General features: G+C 29.8%; 2 protein-coding genes across 2 annotated transcripts in view; both read right to left on the bottom strand.

The window, feature by feature from the left end:
• Positions 1–1,770, bottom strand: part of LOC125877902 (probable CDP-diacylglycerol--inositol 3-phosphatidyltransferase 2) — a 5,803-nt gene extending 4,033 nt beyond the window's left edge. Inside the window, exons 1-2 of the mRNA XM_049559192.1 lie at positions 1,593–1,770; positions 39–123 (exon numbers count right to left, since the gene is read on the bottom strand). Of these exons, the coding sequence (XP_049415149.1) occupies positions 39–123; positions 1,593–1,653 (146 nt within the window). The 5' untranslated portion in view covers positions 1,654–1,770. The remainder of the gene's footprint in view (positions 1–38; positions 124–1,592) is intronic.
• A 3,354-nt stretch (positions 1,771–5,124) lies between these two features.
• LOC125877904 (uncharacterized) lies at positions 5,125–10,430 on the bottom strand. Its single transcript, XM_049559194.1, has 4 exons — positions 10,262–10,430; positions 7,953–8,064; positions 6,486–6,700; positions 5,125–5,552 (listed from the first exon to the last, which is right to left on the bottom strand). The coding sequence occupies exons 2-4, from the start codon at positions 8,040–8,042 to the stop codon at positions 5,270–5,272; spliced, it is 588 nt and encodes a 195-aa protein (XP_049415151.1). The 5' UTR covers positions 8,043–8,064; positions 10,262–10,430; the 3' UTR covers positions 5,125–5,269.
• Positions 10,431–15,407: the final 4,977 nt, after the last annotated feature.

Here is a 15,407-nt window from a genome sequence, read left to right on the forward strand (position 1 = left end):
AAAAAAAAAATAAAAAATCATAAATCAAGGGAATTCACCTGACAAAATACAGAAGCGAAAATAGCTTTTTGTCCACAAAGCACACAGCAAATGCAACACAATTCATCAAAATTCTCAGGTACCCTGCATCCAACAACATATGTAACAACCAATTCAGCACAACATATCTATATACCCACTTTAACATCCGAAGAGTTAGTTAAGTGGCATTTGTTTGTACAGAGTTCTTTTTCTCAGTTCTACTAAAGTTGACAGTAATCTCAAACCAAAATATACACTATTGAATATATATAACAAAGATACACAAATAAACTATCAAAACATCTATGAATATAAGAGGAAGAGAAATATATACAGACTGAATCAGTTGAAAGTAACACAGACACAAAAAGCAATTCATTATGGCCGAATTAAGCAAGGATGTCACAGGAAAAGGCGGAAACAACATAGTGCAAGAAGGTTACAGGAAAAATGAAAAATCCCCAAAAAAGAAATAGTGGAAGTTAAATGCTTGGCATCCACATGGAAAGTGAAGTTTGATATTGATAAAAATCGACAAGGATTTTCTATTTTTCTTTTTCATTCTCAGAAAAAAGAAATCCATAACTACATAAGGTAGAGCTTGTTTCTTGGCTTTACTTCGTTAATAGGACCACCACAAGAGCATCATGAAAAAGAATAATGAACTAATTTCCTAATTTCAGTAGAGCACAAGAACTTGCAGTGCAGCAAAGTATCTCATGTGAACAAATGAGAACAAAAAATTAGAGGAATTGAGGTGTAAGAAAATGAAAATCAAACACAAAATGGAAGGGAACTAGGGAAGTGCTTAATTTAACAAAGCCAATTTCATTTCCATCACTTGTATACACAATAACAACAACAACATATCTAATGTATTCCCACAAGTGATATCTAGGAGGTTAGAGTGTACGCACACCATACCCCTACCTCGTGAAGCTACCTCATGAAGATAGTGGGGTTGTTTCCAAAAGACCCTCCGCTCAAGTAACAAATAATACAGCAGTTGAAAAGGCAAATACAGCAGCAAATAGGACATAACAAATAATATGGATAGCCTAACATAACATCCAGAACTTGTATATTTGTTAAAAAAAATAGCTCCCACAAATCCAAATAGGTTTGCGTTAGTGTTCCACGAGAAACACTAGCATCTAGCATCACCAAACAACTTTACCTAGTTATATTATTCCGAATATCACCGATCTCTTTTGAAAAAAAAATAGATATGAATCATGATTGCCAGAAAAAGAGATTCTAACAAAATCTACATCAACAATATGAAACATCAAAAAATTAATGCTAACAATATCAAAATAAAATAAATATTGTTTCCTAATAGAAAAGAAAAATTCAAAACAGCAGAAATTTTAGGGATAAGAGCCAAAATGACGCAACATTGCTTTCGACAAACAAAACACAGAACTCCGTTCTGCTTTTCAGTTCATCCTTTCGGTTCTCCAATGCATCAAAATTTCACAAAAAAGATAAATCAACGGATACAATACTTCCGAGCTGAAAGGCGAATATCAGTGAGAGTATTCAAACAGAAATTTCGAAAGAGAACTCACCGATGATATTCGGAATATAAAGGTAAACATTCAACGGCTTAGGTTTGGATTTCCCGGCCATCTTCGAACGATTGTTCTCACCGTAACTCTGATCGGCGGGAATTGGATTGAAAATGATGGCCTTCCGATCTACGCAAAAACAAAAAAAAAACTTATAGAAAAAACCAGCGAAATATTCTTTTCTCTTTTTAAAATACTTTTCGACACTTTGTTTGGATGGTTGTTACCTTGTTTCATAATGTATCGTATTTTATTATATTGTGTTATATTTTATCGTATGAATATGGATAGATTTTTCATCTTTATATAATATCATACATCTATGATTTGAATGATAAATCTATAAGAAAAACAAATACTATGAACAGGGGTGGCTCAACGTAATTGGGGGCCTAAAGCGAAATTTCAATTCGCGGCCTAAAATATAAATACACTTCATATACGTATTTATTCAAAAAAAAAAAAAAGTACACTATTAAGATGAAAATTATTAGTACTTAATATTGNCCTTGTTTCATAATGTATCATATTGTGATATATTTTTATCGTATGAATATGGATAGATTTTTCATCGTTATATAATATCATACATTTATGATTTGAATGATAAATTTATAAGAAAAACAAATATTATGAAAAGGTAGGGAAAAAGAGAAATATAATTATTAATTAATAAATAAAAATAAAATAAGAAGAAAATATCAAGGTAACAACACAATCACACCAAATCGGTCGTTTCATAGAATGAGTTTTTTCATTTACCTAACGATGAATTTAAATGACACGATACAATAGAATTTTGTAACAATCAAAACAAACAATATATTTAAACTAACGATACAATACAATGTGACGAATAACAACCATCCAAACAAGGTGTTAGTCTTTTAGCTCTAAGTTGGGCCTTGATGTCTAAACGGGTCAAAGATGCATACCCGACAAATTATAGTCAAGAAATGATCATTGGTGGTTTTTATCGAAACCGTCTATCTATTCTTATTCAAGGTAGAAATAAAATTTATGTATATCTCATCTTCTTCGAACTTTATTTATTCAAGGTAGAAATGATCATTGGTGGTTTTTATCGGAAACCGTCTATCTATCCTTATTCGAGGTAGAAATAAAATTTATGTATATCTCATCTTCTTCGAACTTTATTTATGGAATCACACAAAATATAGTATTGTTGTTTCCTATTTTGTTTTAATGCTTTCTACCTGATGTTTGATATTCGTATTGAGTATCGATTAAATTTGATTGCTTCCCACATGATTTATCTAGTTAGCGGGTAAAATGTGACTTTATAATAGTGGACCTCTAATTAAGAATAAAAGAATATTTAGTACTCTGCAATGACTATTATTGATATTTGTATTACTTTCATTCAAATTTATAAACTATATTTTATTTTTAATTACATAAATATTATTATAATTTTTAAACTTTTAAGTTTATTTTATTTTATATTTAATCGAAGCGAATTATATAAATTAGGATGCACAAATATTAAACATATAATCCTTCACCATTTGAATTTAACATTTTTGTGAGTTTATTTCTATTTGAGTTTTATTTTATATTTAATCAAAGTGAATAATATTAAATTAAATTTATTTATTATAATAAATAATTTTAATGGTGTATTTAATATGTAATTAATAATTCGGATGTCCCTTTTTAAGTGAATTTATGATCATAAATACTGAAATTCACAAAATAGTTACATCAAATGTCAATATTTGTAAATATATTTATTGCTTGGTTGTAATTAAGTAATATTCATTCTCATCACATTAATTTATTTTAAAGTAATAAATTAATATAATTTGGTGTGAATACTTTTTACGAGTAAGTTTTTATTGTTATTTGATTTTCAAATACTGAATCTCAACATGCGAGTAAAAAATATCCAAATTGGATATTTAGATCTCATTTATTTTTATTAAGATTAAGACATTTAATAGGTATTGTTTTTGCTGATGATGATTGTAGGTAGTATCTTATGGTATAGTGATTGACAGTAGTGGTTAATTGTGGTTGTTGGTAAGGCTGATAACAAGTAGTGAAATGATATTGATGGTGAAGATAATGGCGGTTAGTGATATATAATGTTAACTAATGGTGGTAGTTATCGACAGTACTTAATGGATGTAATAACGATTGGTGGTGATGATAGTAAATGATGACTATTTGTGATGAAGATTGACTGGCAATTGACGAGAGTGGTGGTTGTAGTTGGGTTGAGGATGATGGTTGTAGATGGCAGGTGGTGGTGATTAACGATAGTCGTAGTTGTGATTGAAATGATGGTTGTGGGTGGTGGGTGAAAGTAGATGGAGTAGCGGTGAACTGTCATCTTTGTAGAAATTCTTAAATAGATATCTTAATGATATTAAGACTTTGTTATAGATTTTAATCATTCAAACCCATCAAGTCATTGAAACTAAGAAAAATAAACACACTTAATAATTAATATTCTGACATTGAAAATAAATAGAGTTAATGACTGATATCTGAATAACTAAAAATTAAGATTAATATCTTGCATCAAATTATAACTTATTATAGTTAAGTAATTTAAGAAAATATACATTAACTAATTATGATTAAGTGATAATTATATATTTCAAACACAGACAAAGCATACAATAATATAGTATAAACATCTATACGAATAAATATTTAATCGGTATGTGAATATTTTTTATAGCATTTTCTTTCTTGGTAACTTGAACTTTTTCTAAGGTATAGCACCTTATAAACTTTATTTAACTCAGGAATAAAGCAGTTGCTGTTATTATTTTTATTATACCAATTGTTTACAAACTAATGGACAAAATCTTTCCAAAAAGAAAGTAAATATTAAATAATCAATCTACATCGAATCGAATTTTCTTTTCAAAAAAGTTATGCTACATTACTATTAATATATTTGAACTTTCATAAAATAAAGTTTACGAGTTTATTATTTATCAAATGAATTATGATATGTCATAGTTTGAATAGATAGAATTATTTGATATCTTTTGTTAGTGCAAGGTGATAAATATATGTGAGCTAATCAAAGTATACATAATAAATTGTTCGCGAACATTGAGTTATCAAAAAAGAAAATTCTAAAATATTATTGACTATTTTTATTTATTTGTTTTATGTATTTTAACAAATTGTGTATGTCCTTCTAGAAACAAAATAAATCAAAGGTAATAATAATGGGGAATATGGAACTCTTTTAATCTTTTTTAGAACTAGAAAATAGAGGCAATTAAATTATGTATAGGAATCTACACCTTTAACAGGTTGTAAAGGCTTGTATAGAGGCATTTATATATTATATATATACCTTTTAATATACTGTAAAAAATGATGCAAGAATAAAATTATTTATTTATTCATCCACAATAGAAGACATTATAAATATCGTGCAATTTTTTTTCAAAGAAATGAGAAGAAACATAATCTATATGTGGGGTTCGAGGAAGGACCGGATAGTTATCCTGCATTTCTCCAAGAGGCTAAGGAACACAATCCATAATGAAGAATCTACAATGATATTTTATTATACTTAGAAAGGCAGGAAATCATGTTTTTTTTTTACAGTTTTGTGCTGAAAGTTCATTTTGCAACAACAGAAATAACAGAGAGAGAGTAGAATAATAGTAGTGTTGTATTTAACTTTAAGCACTGCTCTTGATAATTTCATCATCTGCATAACTTGCTTTCGGCTCGCCCTTGACATCCGTTTCTTGGAAATAATCCTCACGAGCGTTATCAGCTAACATCAAAGCCACCAACCAGAAGAGCGCGGAATCAAGAGACAAGAAGGCACCTCCACCTAGAAGACCGGTCTTGGCAGTTGGGCAATCGGTCTGCAAGTTGTGATGAATGTTGCGTGTGATATGAAGTTGCTCGGTGATTGTAGGCCACAACAACAATGTTGCTGCTAAACCAGTTGTGCCCCTTTGAATTGACAGCAGAAAATCACCAAAAAGAACACTAAGGTTCAGAAAATGGTACAGTAGTATATGAAATAATGATAAGATTCCTACCCCTCAAGAGGCGGTGAACTCAATCACATAGTTGATGGTGATGCATCAATTTCCGAAGTAGTCCACATATAAGTTCAAGAGTTAATGGTAAAAAACGCACCTAACCTACCATTTTGTCGTGAATTTCACACCCCAATTAACAATTGTTCCTTTTTTCTTCCTGCACTATCACCATCTATGTATTAAAACACACCTCAAGTCCTCCTCAACTATCAGTTGTTCCCTTTTCCTACCTGAATGACACCTGAACTACCCTTTTTTTAATGAGTTTCACACTCCAACTATCGGTTGTTCTCCTTTTTCCTACATGAACTATCAATATCATCATCTATGTATAAAAACACACCTCAATTATCAGTTGTTCCCTTTTCCTACATGAACTATCACCATCGAGTCATCAAGGGTTAAGTATCTCACAATGAACCTTATTTTCAGCAGGGGGTTAAATATCTTGTATGCAGTTCGAATCATCCTGCTCAAAGCATATTAAAGAGCGCATTCTGCATTTTGATTAAGTTGAAGATATCCTGGATCATTTGCACCCTTTTACGTGTCTTAAGTAGTTGGTATCCGAATTTTTCAAAAATTCATCACTTCATCAGATATATCTATATATCTGAGAGCTGCAATTCCTAAATGATATTAGTGCTATTATATGTAGACGATGACGGTCAAAGGAACAAGAAGTATGTGACCTACAATGATGTGTTTACCGACTTCAGGACAAAAACAGCCAACAGTAAGACACATAGGGATAGTGAACTAGGATTAAGAAGAAGGTAAATGAAGACATTGCGCATAAAACACAATGAAAAAAGAAAAAAACGAGTTGAAGAGTACTTACAATGCAATATTAAGGAACACGACGAAACTAGTGTTTCTCAGCAAAGCAGCTTGTGGAACTGACTTCCCTTGATACGGATAAAACAAAGATAGGAAACCGGCCACAGAAGATGCAGCAAGAAAAACAAAAGACAAATAGCCCAAGGCAACAGTAGGATCAGACTTGTATTTACAAATAACAACACCTTTTCCTGATATTGCAGTCCCAGCTGCAGGCTGCAATAAAAATATCCAAAAAGTCCTAATTAAGGGAGCAGAAAGTAACAAAACCTACAACATATTTGACAGATAGTTTGCACATCTACTCATCAATGATGCTCAAAGATCTGCACTTTTCTGACAGGAAATTAAGAAGGAATAACATCTTCTTGTTCGACACAGTAAATTTTTTAATTTTCACAATATACAAACACATTAAAAGTGTTATATTACTTGGGAACTGACACATCACAAATATAATACAACAACATACCCAGTGTACTCCCACAAGCGGGGTATGCGGAGGGTGGTGTGTATGCAGCCTTACCCATACCTTGTGAAGGTAGAGAGGTTGTTTCTGATAGACCCTCAGGTCAAATAACACATATCAAAAACCAGTATGAAAAGGAAGTGCAATAGTGGAGTAATCATGCTGAAACCATAAATATGGAAGGAGAAAATCACGAAATTGTTCTGTGTTGTTCTTGATAAGATTAAAAAGCACTACAGGAATACTCAGACACAAGACGTCTAAGAAAACCATATGTTTCACACCTAGCTCTCCCAAGTCCCAACAGGTACACTAGCCACAACCACTAAAGTAGCAATCATCTATCATGTGAATAAGAGTAATTTAAGACATGAAGAATCGGCATAAATTCTTCCCTGTTATAATGTTATATCTGATTTTAAATACATTTAGCATCACATGGTTAGAGTAAGGTCAAGCCTTTGAAACCGACAACCATAAAAACAGAAATGTTAATCACCAACAAGTTTTGTTTCGCTATGCTGATCTACGTCAAAGAAAAAGTCTGATGTTGTACTTAAAACCAACTACCACTCCTCTATTAAATAACTACTTAGGATAACTCAGAAGAATCATGACCAATGCTTCATCCAACATGAGGACAGCACAATAGGGCAGATCAGGTTGCAATGTAAGCGATCCAATCACTTCAATTGCTTCTTCACTTATAGTTTACCAGAAAAATCAGGCATGTTCTTAATAATAGTGATTTTTGGTAGCATTATTCAACACTATCTCACAACTAGGCAGAGGCTCGAACTATATACATGAATATAAAAGGTTTAGAGAAATTTTCCGAAAATATGTTCATTTAGAAAACGAAGAAGGAAAACACACACACACAAAGAACTAGGCAAGCATATCGTATGAAATTTAGACAATCAAAGGATAAGACATAGCAGGCAACAGATTAAGTAGAGGATTTACAAGAATTCCCCACATTTGATTTATTCAACTAACCTTCTTGTTTTCAGCGATAACTCCAAATATAAAGGATAAAACACCAAGGGTGGCTATTATCATAGACATTTGTTTCATACCAATCGCCATTGGACCTCCAAGCTTTCAGCGACTACCTACATAATTTCAAAATCCAAAAAACCCATTTTTTTTCATCAAAATTGAACAGAAAAATCCCAAATACAACCAAATCAAAAAAGTTATCACTTCAACTGTAACAAGAAACAGATTCTAAAGTGTCTAATACTAAAAAGAACCAACTTTGAAAAGATGGGGTTACCTGAATTGTACCCGAGATTACAACAACAACAACAACATACCCAGTGTAATCTCACAAGTGGGGTCTAGAGAGGGTAGTGTGTACATACACCTTACCCCTACCTTGGAAGGTAGAGAGGTTGTTTCTGATAGACCCTTGGCACAGGGAGGCTCAAGAGAATAACAGGAGTGAAGAAACCAAGGCAAAATACTAAGCAAGGCAAGACAAAACAATCTGAAAGAGGAATAATAACTACAACAAAATAATACAATAATTGAAGTACAAGGAACAACAAATAGTATCAGAAGTTGAAGAAACAAGAAACTACAAGAATACTACAATGACTACTAGTATGGAAGGATAAGCGAGACAACACACAACTACCTAGTGGCCTTCTACCCGAATCTGTATCCTCCATAAGCTCCTCTCAAGAGGATAAACACCCGGAAAAAGTCTGTTCAGATTCTTGAAAGAAAGAGGGTGAAATTCTACATATCAAACAATAAATATCTTAAGTCAAAGTTGATGAATTGCTAAGTGTTCAGCAACTAACAACAACACAACTATGTCTCAGTCCTAATTTGGGTCAACTATATGGATCTTAATTTCTTCATTTAAGCTCGTATTATATCATCATCATAGTAAATCCAAAATACACATTTTTTTCATCAAAATTTAACAGAAATTTTGACACAAATATATCCCAATATACAACCAAATCAAAAAAGCTATCACTTCAACTGTAACAAACAAACAAAGAACAAAAAACAGATTATGAAGTGTCTAATACTAAAAAGAACCAAACTTTGAAAAGATGGAGCTAACTGAATTGTACCCAAAAGTAGAATAATCTAAAAGATAAACACCCGCAAAATGACTGTTTAGATTCTTGAAAGTAAAAGGGGGTAAAATTATACATCTTAAATCAATGTTGATGAATTGCAAAGGTGGAAAGACAAACACACCCTTTCAGCAACTACCTACAACAACAACTACTACGTCTAAGTCCCATCCAAGTTCGGGGTCAACTATATGAATAAAAAGTACCATTTTTCATCAAAATTTAGCAGAAAAATCCCAATTTGCAACCAAATCAAACAAGTTATCAGTTCAACTATAACAAGAAACAGATTATAAAGTGTTTAATACTAAAAAGAACCAAACTTTGACCAGATGGGGTTATCTGAATTGTACCCAAAAGTAGAATAATCAAAAAGCTAAACACCTAGAAAAAGACTGTTTAGATTCTTGAAATGAAAAAGGGGGTAAATTATACACATTCAAACAGTGAATGTCTTAAGTCAATGTTGATAAATTGCAAAAGGGGAAAAAGAAAATACCCTTTCAGCAAACTACCTACAACAACTATGTCTTAGTTCCAAACAAGTTCAGGGAGGCTATATGAATTGAAATACCATTTTTCATCAAATTTTAGCAGAAAAGTAACATTTTTCATCAAAATTTAGCAGAAAAATCCCAATTTGCAACCAAATCAAAAAAGTTATCAATTCAACTATAATAACAAACAGATTATACAGTCTCTAATACAAAATAGAACCAAACTTTGAAAAGATGGGGTTATCTGAATTGTACCCAAAAGTAGAATATTCAAAAAGATAAACACCCAGAAAAAGACTCTTTAGATTCTTGAAATAGGGGATAGAATTATACACATTCAAACAGTGAACATCTTAAGTCAATGTTGATAAATTGCAAAAGTGGAAAAAAAACATACCCTTTCATCAACTACCTACAACAACAACAACAACAACAACCTCTCAGACCCCCAAAAACCATTTTTCATCAAAATTTACCAGGAAAATCCCAATTTACAACCAAATCAAACAAGTTATCACTCCAACCATAACAAGAAACAGATTATACAGTCTCTAATACAACAAAGAACCAAACTTTGACCAGATGGGGTCATCAAAATTGTACCCAAAAGTATAATAATAAAAAAGAACCTAGAAAAAGACTGTTTAGATTCTTGATATGAAAAGGGGTAAAATTACACACATTTTAATGAATTGAAAAATGGAAAAAGAACCTACCCTTTTGGAAGATTAGTTCAATAGAGAAGAAAAATGATAATTCTGCAGATCTGTTGATCTTTTTTTGTGTGTATTTAAAGGAAAATCAGAGTTGTCAACGCTGGCTGGAGCTGAGTAAACGTAAAAACGAGGATGATAAAAGTGTGTGAATTTGTTTAGGATTCTTTTTCCTTTTATTTTTCTACCAAATTTGTTTTAAGATTCTTATCCATTTTAACTAGGGGTGTGCAAAAACCGAACCGACCGATAAATCGAACTGAAAAAAGTGTTATTGGTTTATTGTTATTGGGTTATTGGGATACCGGTTATTTAATGGTTTTACAAAAAAAAATTATTAGGTTATCGATTCGTTATTGGTTTTTAATATTGGGTTATTGGGTTAACCGATAACCCATTAAGAATATAATAATTTACTATTTTAATTTTTAGTTATACATATATATATAATATTAAAAAAATATTAATATAATTAGTAGTATATTAGACTAAATATATAAAACCCTACACAATAATTAACACTACTTAGCAATTAACTCTCCTCTCTACTTTTAGTTATTTAACCTTTAATTTTTACTTTTTAGTATTACTTATTTACTTTAGTTAGTTTATAATTGACTAATATTAACTTTTGCACGATTGTAAATATCTGCAATTTGATTAATGTTAGGAATTTAAATTTTGTGTTTTTTTTTTTTAAATAACGTAAGAACTTCATTTAGTTACCATAAGCATGGCCTTATTTGCTACTGTTTTGACTTTTGTCTATGATTTTGTTTTATTTGATTCTCTTATTGCATAAACGGGACCTCGTTTTATATATATTATGGTGATCGAAAATTAACCAAGTCTTTGTTGTGATGACCAAAATACAACAAGTTGGTCCTCGTTGTCCCGTTTGGAATGATTGTTTCGATGTATGCGTATCGCATCAAATTATTGGATAAGTCATATATTTGTTTTGAAAGCATTTTCTTATTGGTTAAACCGAAAACCGAACCGTTAAAGATCTAAAATCGATAAACCGAAAACCGATAATAAATATCTTATTGGTTTGGTTATCGGTTTAGCATATTTAAAAACCGAAAACCGATAAACCGAACCGATAATACTTATAACCGAACCGAACCGACCGATACACACCCCTAGTCTCAAGAGATATTAAATGAATTCGCTATATTATTATTTGAAAAGGAATTATTAAAACAAATTAATTATAAAATACTCCCTCCGTTCCATTTTATGTGGCAACATTTCCTTTTTGGTCNATATCTTATTGGTTTGGTTATCGGTTTAGCATATTTAAAAACCGAAAACCGATAAACCGAACCGATAATACTTATAACCGAACCGAACCGACCGATACACACCCCTAATTTTAACATGGATGAACTTTCTCCAGAAAGTTGACTAGATCATGATGGGGATGGAACTAAGAATCTAAGGATATTTTGGGTATAGTTTTTGACCATTAAAAACAAAAGTAATATATTTTGGTTTTAATTTGTTTGACTTATTTTTATTTTTGCCATAATACAGAAATGTATTCTTTAATTTTATCTTATTTTACATTTATGTCCTTTAACTTTAGGTGCGCATAAATAAACAATTATAATTGTATAAAGTTGAACTAATAGATATATGAGTCATATGTGACATAATACACATAAGACACACATTGGCATCTTATGTAGGATGCCAATGTGTGTCTATTTATTCAACTTTATACAAGTTTAAATATCTATATGTGCAGGACCAAAGTTGAGGAACATAAATGTAAAATGAGATCAAGTTAAATGGTACTTCCTCCATTTCAAATTAATTGAATTGTTGAGACATTTTTCATTTTTCAAATTAACTTAATTGTTCAATTTTCAAGATTATTTTTAGAATGTTCTTCCAATTTTATCCTTCATTAGTTATTAAGTAATTTTAGTTATTTTAATCATAAATTTGACAATAATTAATAAGGGTAAAAATAGAAAGTTATGTCTAATTTATGTCTTAATCTACTTTTCTTTAAGGATGTGAAACACTTCAACAATTCAATTAATTTGAAACGGAGAGAGTATATTTATGTAATGCCTTTATTTTTAGTTTGTTTTAAAAACAATGAATTTTTTTTTTCTTTTAGCAACTCTTTGATTTCAAAATTTCACATGACATATTTATAACTACGAGATTAAATGACATTTTGACACATTTTTAATTTTAGTCCACGAGATTTAATTATTTCTTTTAACTTTTTTAACCTTCATGAAAAATCAAATAAGTCAAACAAGTTAAAACGGAAGAGATATATATTCCGAGTAGCTTGTCTTTCTAAGCTTCTTCTTTTTCTTTTTTTGAAAAAATGAGGTTATGAAAAAGAACTACGGAGGAAGAAATTAAAATATGGATAAAACGAATCTTTATTAGCGATGAAAATTCATATAATTAAATAACTGAGCTATTAAAATTTTTCAATTATTTTTTAGAACTTTGGTCTGGCTAAAATAATTTTCCTACAATTTCTTTCTATTTTGTAATAATATGAATAAAATGATCCCACTAGTAAAATTACATTTATTATGTTAGAATTGTTGTTACTTTATAATATCATATTTGTAGTTTTACAAATAAAAAAAAATAATAATAAAAAAAATAAATAAATATATATATATATATTATAAAAGCATAATTTGATAATTGTAATATGTATACCTTAAACTTTTAGATTGTTTAGTTGATGGGATAAGATAAATAAAAATATCACACGAGTTAGACATATCTTATGAATTAACTATCTCACTTTCACTTTTTAAAGATAACTAATCTCATCATCCTAATACGTCATGAAATAAAATAATTTTGAGACCAATAGTACTCATATAACGAAATAAAGGATACAACAATCTTACATTTTTATTTTGTAATGACATAATATATAAATATGCTCTTTAATTTGGTCTTAATTGTATCCATACCCTTCAACTTTGACTATGCACACGTTTGATCATGCGATATGAAATCATGAGATGAAGTAGAAGTTTTGTTTAGACATCGATTTGGAGTTTTCGTGTTGCATATTTTCTCATAAACATAACAATCTCATAAGTTGTAAAACTATTAAAATAGTCCCAATTATTTATTCAATCTTACCAAATAAACAAAAAATCATAAAATCGCATAACTAATTATTACAAATCCATTGTAGCCAGTCTTGTTCACTTAATATAGATGAAAAATATATTTTTTTACCAAACATTAAAGTAGTAATAGTAAATTTGATGACAAAAAATAATTAATTTGATGAATATAAATGATAAAGTAGAAATTGATTTAAAGTAATAATAAATTTTATGTTGGTGAGAATATTAAATTTTAAAAAGTAATGATATGATTATAAATTTTATTTACATATGAAATAGATGGCTAATAGATATAAATGTGGGTTGTTTTAACAAAATATAAAGTTGTGGGTCAATTTTTGTATTTAAAAATCCCAAATCATGATATGAAATTCTTAAATCATAATTTTTGGAGAATATGAGATTTCATCTCTGAATATGAAATCATGAGATGAAATCAACGTCGAATCACATGTCCAAACGTTGATTTCATCTCACGATTTCATATAATGTGTATGAATACTGTTTGAATAATGCGATATGAAATTGTAATTTGAAATTATGATTTGAAATCATATTGATTTGGATATTAAGTCTTGTTTGGACATGCAATTTAAAATTTTAAATTGTATTTTTCTCATAAATATGAAAAGCCCACAAATTATAAAAATGATCAATTTTTTTCTATTAAATGAGCAAACAATAATCCATGAACACATAACGTTTCCTAATATATAAAGTAGTACTATTTACCGTTCATATATATTTTTTTCTTTAAAAAGAGTTGAATTAAAAACTAATAAATCAAGGGGGAGAAAAGTTGGGATAAAGAAAAAATATCATCCAAACTGATGAGACAATATATATTTGTCAGAAATAAATCCCATTCACTTTTGAAATTTCACCCCGAGATGTACTCATAAAACGCATTTTCTGGATGCGATTTACTAAGTGCATTGAATAATTTTGGTTATTTTGAGGATTGGTTCTGCACGTGGTATGTAGGATATAAAATTATCATATAGGACATTACGTAAAACGAGTGAGTCTGCTTGTTTAATGTTATACAAGTTTAAGTGTCTACTTGTGTGCACCAAAGTTGAAGGACATAAATGTCAACTGAAGTCAAGTTAAAGAGCATGTTGATGTATTATGTTTTACTTTCATATATGCATAATATATAAAGAGTTTAAGTTCTGTGCACTGTCAGTGTAGTAAATTTCTACACCATCAGGTAATTTTAATTTCTCCCTAATCTTTTTTAAGAAATATAAAATTAAAATTAACTTCTTTTTCTCTCTCTTAGAAATTAAAATCCTGTCTTTATCCCTCTAAAATAGCTGATATTCAGCGGCAGTTACTCCTTCTTATACGCATTTGACCTACTTCCTCTTTATGTTTATTTTTTCAATCTGCATATCACATTTGACCTACTTCCTCTTTATGTTTTCTTCCGATCTGCATATCTTGATATTCCAATTTTGTTTGTTTATTCGTACACATGGAGGGTTATGATTTTGTTTTTATTTTATCATTTTTCACTCTAATTAACTAATGGTTATTTTATTGATTAGTATAAAGAAAGCATTTGCAGGTGAATTTGCAGAATCAAAGTGTCAAATTCAATAACCTATTTTACTATGTGAGTACTGTAGATCTATGTTAGTGAAACTATTCTCTCTTTATTAATAATTTAATTTTAGAATTATTATGTGATTAATGTGTCTTATTTGCACAATCAATTTACTCTAATAGAATTTAATTGTTTATGAGTAATTCATTCAATCTTCCTATAGATGATGGTGCTCTTCATACCATTTATGTGGGCATAATTTATCAATACCCTGATCTAACAATAGATGGGAAGAGAAAATAAAATTAAGTTACTAATCCTATTTCTCTGTAATGCTTTCAACTTTAAGAGACATAATTTACCTAAATTATTTTTGGACAGATTGATCATATTCTGAATTAATTTTATTGTTATGAATGAGTTACTGATTCTCTTTCTGTAAATTTTCACGTAAGGAGTCTA

This window comes from Solanum stenotomum, chromosome 9 (genome assembly GCF_019186545.1).
Source record: "Solanum stenotomum isolate F172 chromosome 9, ASM1918654v1, whole genome shotgun sequence".
NCBI lineage: Eukaryota > Viridiplantae > Streptophyta > Magnoliopsida > Solanales > Solanaceae > Solanum > Solanum stenotomum.

Bases quoted from the DNA above. Each gene is read 5' to 3' on its own strand.
- LOC125877904 (XM_049559194.1), bottom strand. From the start codon at position 8,042: ATGGCGATTGGTATGAAACAAATGTCTATGATAATAGCCACCCTTGGT. The intron at 6,701-7,952 runs GTTAGTTGAATA...TTTTTATTGCAG, and splicing joins TTATCGCTGAAAACAAGAAG to CCTGCAGCTGGGACTGCAAT. The intron at 5,553-6,485 runs GTAAGTACTCTT...GTCAATTCAAAG, and splicing joins GTGTTCCTTAATATTGCATT to GGGCACAACTGGTTTAGCAG.